Below are 9,321 nucleotides of genomic sequence, written 5' to 3'. Positions count from 1 at the left end.
CCAGCTGCCTTCCTGCCCTTTGGGCAGGGGGCTGGACTCGATGATCTCCTGAGGTCCCTTCCAGCCCTAATGTCTATGAAATCTATGAAGTATGTCCAACCCCTCCAAGTGCCCCTTCACTAGGTCAGCACTAACCATAGGTGGATTGGTATTTCTTTCACACCAGACTAAAGTCTTATTGGGAGGTGTGTTTGTATCGGTGTCCAGGAACAAAGATGCAAAGAAGTCATTTAAAAGCTCTGCTTTATTCATGCTGTCTGTTACAAGTTGCCCTAGACCATTCTGTAGAGGCCCTATGTTACCCTGCATCTTCTTCTTGCTCCCTATGTACTTAAATAAGGACTTTTTGAGGAACTCCCACCCTTGACTTAAGAAGGCCACTCTTTCCTACAGCATTCTCATTAACAAACTAAGGAAATACAGACCAGATGCAAGTACTGTACGGTAGATACATAACTGGTTGGATCATCATGCTCAGTGTGTTAGTAGTCAGTGGTTCAATGTCTAGTTGGGATGAAATATCAAGTGGGGTTCCCCAAGGGTCTGTCCTGGGTCTGGTATTGCTCAACATCTTAATTAATTGTTTGGATAATGGGACTGAGTACACGCTTAGCAAATTTGCTGATGATACTGAGTATAGGTGGAAGTGCAGACATTCTGGAGGGTAGAGCTAGGATACAAAATGATTTGGATAGATTGGAAAAATGTTCTGCAGTCAATCGGGTGAGATTCATCAAAAACAAGTATAAAGTCCTGCACTTGAGATGGAATAACCACATGCACAAATATAAACTAAGGAATGATTGGCTTTGTTACAGTATTGCAGAGTAGGACCCAGGGTCTGTGGTTGACCATAAACTTCATGTGAGCCAACAGTGTGCTTTAGTTGCAAAAAAAGCCAACAGCATTCATTTATGTGTTGTATTAATAGGAGTGTCACTTGCAAATCAAAGGAAATGATCCTCCTGCTCTGTTCAGAACTGGTGAGGCCTCTCTTGGAGTACTTTTGAGACTCAAACATCGCGAAGGATGTGGACAGTTTGGGAGGAGCGCAGTGTAGAGCAGCCAAAATGACCAGGGGCCTGGAAGACATGATTTACAAGGAAAGATTGAAAGAGTTAATTTTATCTGGAGAAGAGAAGATGGAGGGGGAAATAGATAACACTTCAAATACCTTAAGAGTGATGCAGAGAGGATGGGGATAGGGTTTTTCTCTGTGGCTGTAGGGAAAGGAACTAGGAATAGTGGTCTCAAACTGCCGCAGGTGAAATTTAGGCTGGAGATTAGGAGGAACTTTCTGACTGTGGGAAAGTTCAGGCATTTGAACAGGCTACTTAGAGAAGCTGTGGAGTCTTCATCCTTAGAAGCTTTCAAAAGCAGGTTACACAGACACTTAGCTGGGATGGTTTAGTCAAGGATGCCCCTGCCTTCATTGAGGAGCTGGACTAGATGACTTTATAAGGTCCCTTCCAGCCCTACTTTCCTATGATTCTATGGTCCTGTAATTGAAATAATTGTATTATTATACAGGGATTATTTTAGTGGAAGGCCACGAACTACATGAGGAAGATCTTCGTCTCATGTACACCTTTGATCAAATCACAGGATGCTCTGCCCAGTATGAGGCACATTCTGATGCTCAGGTATTAATAGTAGTAATTATTTTTTATCTTCTGGTTTATTCAAAAGTTATCCCAGTGAAGAAATATTTTAACAATTTTGAAGAAATGTTTTAACAATTTAAGTAATGAAGACTCATAGCACAGTAAGTGATTCCACTAGACTTTCACTTTTAGACTTTTATGAAAGTTAGTGCATAACTGGAAATGAGATCTTTAATCTCAGTTAATTTTTCTGGGTGTTTGTCCATGTCACTAGAATTGCTACCAAAAATCCAATATAATGGGTAACTTGGCCTCCTCGATAAGGATTGCGTATGATGCAGTAGTTTGTATAAGAGGAGTGAAGGCTGATTTTGGAAATTAAGAAAGATGACTTTGAAAAACATACAGGGAATTAATCTTTCAAATAGGATTAACTCTCTCGCCTCCCCATAATCAGAATTAACTGAACAGCTTTGTTTTTAATGCATTTATTTTAGCATATTTTACTAATGATTCTGATACCTTATTTTAGATTTTAGTTCTCTTAGATGTCACCCCAGATCAGTCAATGGTTGATGAAGGAGTTGCCCGTGAAGTGATAAATCGCATCCAAAAACTTCGCAAGAAAGTAAGTAAGGAAACATGATCTTCCTAAAATATGTCCTTAGGCAGTATACAGAGGGAATTGAAATGACCAGACCGAAATGCATCCTCATGTAATTCAATCTTATGTGGAGGGCTTGCAACCTGCTGATCAGACGTAAATGGAAACAATCCATGTTGAGATAACTTATGGTTTCTTATCTCTCAGCAACTGGGAATACAACCATTACTTATGTCTAGGGATGTACGACGTAACATATCAGCAACAGGAATAAAGGGTTGACAACTAAAAAAGCATATTTTAGAAATGACATAAAGACCATTATATTTTCTTGTTCATGTTCTTTTCTAGTTTTATTGCATGTCAGTATTGGTAATGTTATTATCTTTAAGATGTTTAATGCTGTTTCTGCACACCTTTAGTTTACTGCCATAATCTAGGGCCATAAATTCTTGCCATTGGGTTACTAAACCCTTTTTCCTGTTCCCTGTGTTCAGTAACATAAAGCATATGTCAATTTCAGTACATGGTTACGACAGCTGCAGATTGACCCAAAACTATAAATTTAATTTGTCAAAGTTTTGGTCTGAGATTAGTCTTTGATCCCCTTTGAATTGTTTTGCATAACGAAAACGTGAATTTTTATAAAATTAATTAGTTTGATTCAGCAAAATATGATAGTGCTTGGTAAAACACAGCTTTTATAAAAAACCAAAAACCAAAAACACACAATACCCCTGTTTTCATTTTTAGGAAAACTTTAAATTTATTGCTAATAAATATATGGTTAATACTTTAAAATATTTTTTAATGTTTTAACAAGTATCTCTTAGAAGCAATTTGTACAGATTATTTTCCTGTCACCTAATTAAATTTTTGGTTTCTTAGCGCAATCTGGTTCCTACGGATGAGATTATAGTGTATTACAGATCAACTCCTGAAGGTGACTACTTGGAATCGGTTATTAAAGGGCACACAGATTTCATTTTTGCAACAATAAAGGCTACTCTGAAGCCATACCCAGTGCCTACCTCAAAAGAAGTGCTCATACAGGAGAGAACTCAAGTAAGAAAGAAGAATCCTTCTGAACATGCTGTCCTCTGTATTGATTGGTTTTAACTGAGTGATGTATTGGATTATAAGTGATACTTTATGTTCTTGGTAGTAAATATTCATTTTATCAGGTGGCTGAATCTGTCTTAGAATTCTCCATTGCTATAATTAACATGTCTGAGAAAAAAGTCAGTTATCTCTTTGTCCAGTATCTTTGAAAATTAGGCTACATATTTAAGTGTAAAAATATTTATGTAGGAGCTGTTTCAGACAGCTTCTTACAAAAGTTTTGATTATAATTTCTTGGACTAATGTCCCCTGCAACCATAGAGAACAGTCATGAACAGAATACAGGGGTAAATATACATTTCTTCCCACTAATAGTTATCGTGGATCAGACATCAGACAAATCTCAGAGGCTTTATATTAGGCTAATTTGTTAATTTAATGTCAGATCTGTCTTCGCTTAATCAGCTGTATTTTGCATTTCATGTGAGGTAAAGATGAAGTAGAGCTAATGGATCAAGTTCATATCTAATAATTTGTATCCCTATAACAGTGCTGTCCAACTTCAGCACAGCTGGGGGCCGCTCTTACCTCTGGTACCATACACCATGAGGTTGGACCCCAGGAATGTCCTACCTACTGTTCAGGTGGACAAATGGTATGCAGCCCTTGGCTGCATTTACTACAACATGGGGTAGGTCAGTAGCCCCCTGCCACAGAGGCCTTGCCAGTGGTGCGTGCTCCCTGCCCTCTCACCCCACATTGTATGGTAGTGGGAGAGCTGACTGTAGGGGTCTGTGGGCTGCAAGTGGATAGTCTCTGCTCTCTGAAGAATCATTTAAATCCTGTTTTTAACCAGAGTTACGTTTTGCATGATCACCTTGAGCAAAAGAATATGATGAATTTTAGTTAGTTAGCCTACTCTTTCTCAGCTTTTTTGGATTGCGTATGGTCACCTCCGTATCTTTACCCCCCCCATTCTGTTCAGACTTAATAGTTTCATAAACATTCTTTACAGATTTTTTTAATAAAATGGAATCTTTGACCCAAATGTCATACAGAATTTCAAGACTAAATAGATTGTATCTGTATATTATATTTTGCAGAATGCCATATATCCTGGCTGTGTTTGAAAAGGAAGTGGGAGAGATTTCTGTCCATCTTTATTCCCTCTCTACCAGTATAGAGTTAAATTTCTGTGAGACATTTCATGACAAGGCATTGGGAAATTTTATGGAAAATTAGAGAGTATAGTAAAAACTGGGTATTGGGAAGAAGATTGAGATGTTTCTTTTAGATATTTGCTTGGTTGCAGTGTTTATTGGGCAGTTTGACCTTAGAAAGTTGAAATGTTTGAATTAATATTGGAGAATGTAAGGACTCTAAAAATTGAATTTAGTTCAGGTGAATTTGTGATAGTGGTGAAAATGGAAGGAATGAGGAGATTTTAAGAGGTATGATTTTCAAGGCCACCAAATCAGGAAGAGGAGGTGGATGAGCCACACTTCAAGCAGGTGACAAACCTATCCAAAAGCTATAGCAGCATTTCCCAACCGGTGTGCTGCTGGAGCCAGCCCCCTTCCCCCCTGCTGCTGCTTCGCATACAAACAGACTGGGAGCATGGCTCTAGCTAGGCAGGGGGTGTGCCTTTAGCCCAAAATGCCATCCGGCTGGCAGTGTGCCACCCCTCCCTGGTCAGTGCGCCTCCTCAACCCTGCTTGCTCCATGTCTGGTGTTCCACGGTGCTTTTTAATTTAGGTAAGCGTGACATGGGGGGGAAAGGTTAGAAAACACTGGGCTATGAGATGGTACTGATGGCAGACTATAGTTTTCCAAATGTGCTAGAAGAACAGTGCAGCCAAACATGAAATGTCAGGCTGGTTCCAACTTGTGTGGAGGACAATATTCTGTTCCGTAAAGTAGAGGATACAACTAGGGGATCATCAATCTTGGATCTTTTCCTGACCAACAGGGAAGAACTGGTAGAAGATATGAAAGTGATGGAATTTGGGAGGAAGTAATCACAATATGATAGAATTTAAGATTCTGAGACGGGGATAGCAAGAGGTCAGCAAAATTAGGATGCTAGGTTTCAAAAAGTTGGATTTAATCCAGCTCAAGGAGTTAATGGGCATAGTGTCATAGGTGGATAGACTGAAAGATAAAGGAGGGCTGGCAGCTTCTAAAAGGAACAAAATTGGAAGCTTAACAAAAAACTGTCCTGACACAATGGAAGCATAAGAATGGCAAGAGACCAATGTGGCTGCACGAGGAGCTTTTAAAATGCCTCAAATGCAAAAGGAAAGTATACAGGTATGGAAGAATGGGCAGGTTGTCAAGGAAGCATACCAAGAAATAACAAGAACCTGCTGGGACAAAATCAAGAAAGCAAAGATAAAGAATGAGATGCACCTGGCAAAGGATTTTAAGGACAACAAGAAGTTCTATAAATGTGTTGGCTAGAAAAGAAGGACAAAGGAAGCTGTGGGCCCTCTGTTAACAAGCCAGAGGGGACACCTAACCGAAGATTCAAAGAATGTAGATCTACTTAACAGGTGCTTTGCCTCAGTTTTCACCAAAAAATTAAGATGCAGCCAGACACCTAATAAGGATTATCTGGGTAAGGAAGGGGGCAAGATGAGGGAGGAGATAACAAAAGAGAGGTTGTGTTAGCTCCAAATGAATTCAGGTCAGCAGGGCTGGATAAACTTTATTTAGGAACTGACAGAGGAGATATTGGGGCCTTGTCAGTGTTCTTCATTAAGTCATGGGAGACAGACCAGGTATTAGAGGACTGGAAAGGGTCAACATAGTGCCCCTCTTTAAAAAAGGCAAAAGGAAGGACCTGGAGAACAACAGACCAGTAAGCCTTACCTCAATACCTGGGAAATTACAAGAGCACATCCTAAGGAAGTCCATTTGCAAGTATTTGGAGGAGGAAAGGCCAATTACAAGGAGCCAGCCTAGATTTATGAAAAACAGATTGTGTCAAACTTTTTCTTCTTCTTTGACAAAGTAATTGCTGATGAGAGTGCTGTGTTTAACATATCTGGACTTCAGCGAGGCTTTTGACAAGGGCCTGCATGACTTTCTCATGAATAAGTTAGAGAAATGTGGGCAAGATAAAACTATGATAACTATTATATATGGACCACATACAGAAATCCTCTCAAGAGCTTGGAAAAGTACCACCAATGGTTCCTTCACAAGATCCTTCGGATTAGCTGGGAGGATGGATACTCAAACATCAGTGTCTTGGCCAAAGCAAATTCCAACATAATTGAGGCCACAATCATCCAAAACCAACTTCGCTGGACAGGTCGTGTTGTTCGCATGTCTGACTCCTGCCTTCCAAAGAGAATCTTTTTCTCACATCTGAAAAAGGTCAGCAAAGTAGTGGAGGGCAAAGAAAGTGCTTCAAAGACGCCCTGAAGGCAAACATGAAGAGTTGTAACACCAACATCAACACTTGGGAGATCCTTGCTCAGGACCAACCAAAATGGAGGAAGGTTCTTTGGGAGGGACCTCAACACTTTGAAACAGCTTATCGACAGGCAGAAGAGGAAAAGAACAGGCAAAAAGAACATCAGAACATGCAGCGCAGCAGCACAGTGCCCATCCTTCCTGGAAATGCCTGTCGTCACTGCAACAACACATGTGGATCTGGAATTGGGCTATGGAGCCACCTGCAGACTCGCTATTAAGATCCTTGGAAGACGATCTTACTCGTTCACGAGTGATTGCCCATCAATCAATATAAGGTAGATGGATAATTGGCACGATAGCTGCATGTAGGAGGTTATTATTAATAGGTTCATGTTAGAATGGCAGGAGGTTTCAAGTGGAGCCGCACAGAGGTTTGTTCTGGGCCCAGTACTATTCAGTGTGTTTTTTTAGATGGAAGCATAGAAAGTTTCTTTCTATTCACCAGGGCTAAGCATACAGTCAAAAACCCCAAGGCTGAATCTATTCAGTCTTTGCAGATTATTCTAAGCTGCATAGGTTGAACTGATAAGCACATGAACAGACCTTCACTTGATTCTGGAAATGCAGCCACATGCCTGCAGTGGCCCAGGCCAGAAGCTGAGGGGTGCTCGAACGCACCTCCCTGCTCAGCTGGAGCTGACAGCTTGGGCCAAGGCTAGCTAGGTCACCCTGCAAGTGAGGGCTTGTGGAGGAGGTGCAAGGCATCCTGGGATGCTGGGTTAACTTGAATCTGGAGGGGAACTGGGACAGAAGTTTGATAAACCAATTTAATCTGAATCACTACATCCATCCAGCTTTATCTTAAACTGGTTTTGGCCATTTTGGAAGCAGTTTATGTGCACTGAACTTCTGTTGTTACAGATTTGAACTGGTTTCCAATCACTTATACTGGTTTATGGTTAATTTCTGTCCATAGCCAAAGGGTGTGAATGCAATTCAGAAAGATCTCAACTAATTGTAAAGTTGGGTTAGAGTTAACATAATGAAGTTCGGTGCAGATGAATGCAAGATGCTTTACCTCATGAGGAATAATCAAAAGGAAATATAAAATGGGTTACATCTGGCTGGATGGTAGCACCATGAAAAAGGACTTGGGAGTGTTGGTAGATCACAGACTCAATACGAGTCTGCAGTTTGATGCAGCTCCACAAAAGGCAAATATGGTTTTGGGATGTATCAATAGAAGCAATAGGTGCAGGACATGAGAAATGATAGTGCCTCTCTACTCAGCGTAGGTTAGGTCTCATCTGGAATAATGTGTGCAGTTCTGGGCTTCACATTTTAAAAAGAACATGCAGATTTTAAAGAAGGTCCAGAGGCAGGCAACAAAGATGGTAAAGGGCTTGCAAAGCAAGTCATACGAGAGGCTGAAGGAGCTAGGCCTATTCAGATTGCGGAAAAGGCATTTAAGAGGGGAGTCTTCAAATACTTGAAGGGCTGCCATAAGAAAGAGGGAAAGTATCTTTTCTTTCTTTTTGCATAGAGAAGGATGTGGTCCAATGGCTTAGAGTTGCAGTGAAGTAAGTTTAGATTGGATATCTGGAAAAACTTCTTCACTGTTAAAATAGTGTAGCAGTGGAATAGACTACCTAGGTAAGTTGTGGACTCTCCATCATTGGAGATGTTGAAGAAGAGGTTGTCTAGTCACTGGTTGGGTGATCTAGGTGTTGCTATACCTGTGTTTTAATGTGGGTATTTGCTATGCTTCTGGGTTTTGCTGGTGGGCCTGTCCACCTCCCCTGTTTTCTGCTACATGTGTCAAACTGTTTTTAAGCCTTCATTGGAGACATAAGGCTGGGGACTTTGACTAGGGTGTGCCTACTGGGACCAAAGCTGGAGGTTCCTGGCAACAGGGTCTTGCTCCTCCTCTCAGAGCCAAGCTGATAGCCCTATTTGAGGTCAAGAAGGAATTTTACCACAGATTGATGTGAACTGTGGGGGTTTTTGCCTTCCTCTGTAATGGGAGACATGGCCCTCTACCTCTTATTATATTGACACCATTTAATAGAAGCAGGACATTGGCTGCTGTGGTTCCCCTGATTTACCTGTGGCAGGCTAGGATGTTAGGTCTATGTTGTGTCAGGGTTGACAGTATTCTTACGTAGACCTTATATTATGGCTTGTACAGGATGGTTTGGCTAGAGATCATTCTGCCTCGGGCAGGTAGTTAAACTAGATGACTTCTGGAGGTCCCTTCCAGCCCTACTTCTCTATGATTCTGTGACTGCAGAGTTTGACTTCTTAGCACAGGCGTTATTCTTTATAGCTGCAGTGCTCAGGAGACTACCCACATTTTTCTGTAACGGTTTTGTCATATTTAGAGTGGCCAGTAAAAATAACTGAAATAAAATGGAGAGAACACCCTCTGGAAATATTTTTCAGTGAATAAATATATTCCTATGTTGCTCGATGGAGATGTATACAGCTTTAATTTTGCTTTCACTTGTTATCATTTGTTATATGTTAGCTGCAGGTGTTAAAAACTACATAGTTTCATAGTTTCATAGTAGCTAGAGTCGGAAGGGACCTAGGTAGATCATCTAGTCCGACCCCCTGCCTTGGCAGGAA

The 9,321-nt window shown here is 40.8% G+C and overlaps 1 protein-coding gene across 1 annotated transcript in view; it reads left to right on the top strand.

Annotated features, from left to right (window-relative positions):
• The window catches only part of IARS (isoleucyl-tRNA synthetase), a 213,973-nt gene that overhangs the window by 164,306 nt on the left and 40,346 nt on the right, over positions 1-9,321 (top strand). Inside the window, exons 28-30 of the mRNA XM_019537053.1 lie at positions 1,531-1,643; positions 2,137-2,232; positions 3,097-3,273. Coding sequence (XP_019392598.1) covers positions 1,531-1,643; positions 2,137-2,232; positions 3,097-3,273 — 386 coding nt within the window. The remainder of the gene's footprint in view (positions 1-1,530; positions 1,644-2,136; positions 2,233-3,096; positions 3,274-9,321) is intronic.

The sequence above is a fragment of the Crocodylus porosus genome, unplaced genomic scaffold (assembly GCF_001723895.1).
Source record: "Crocodylus porosus isolate Cpor-Errol unplaced genomic scaffold, CroPor_comp1, whole genome shotgun sequence".
Classification (NCBI taxonomy): Eukaryota; Metazoa; Chordata; order Crocodylia; family Crocodylidae; genus Crocodylus; species Crocodylus porosus.
This window is presented reverse-complemented; position numbering and strand designations above follow the sequence as displayed.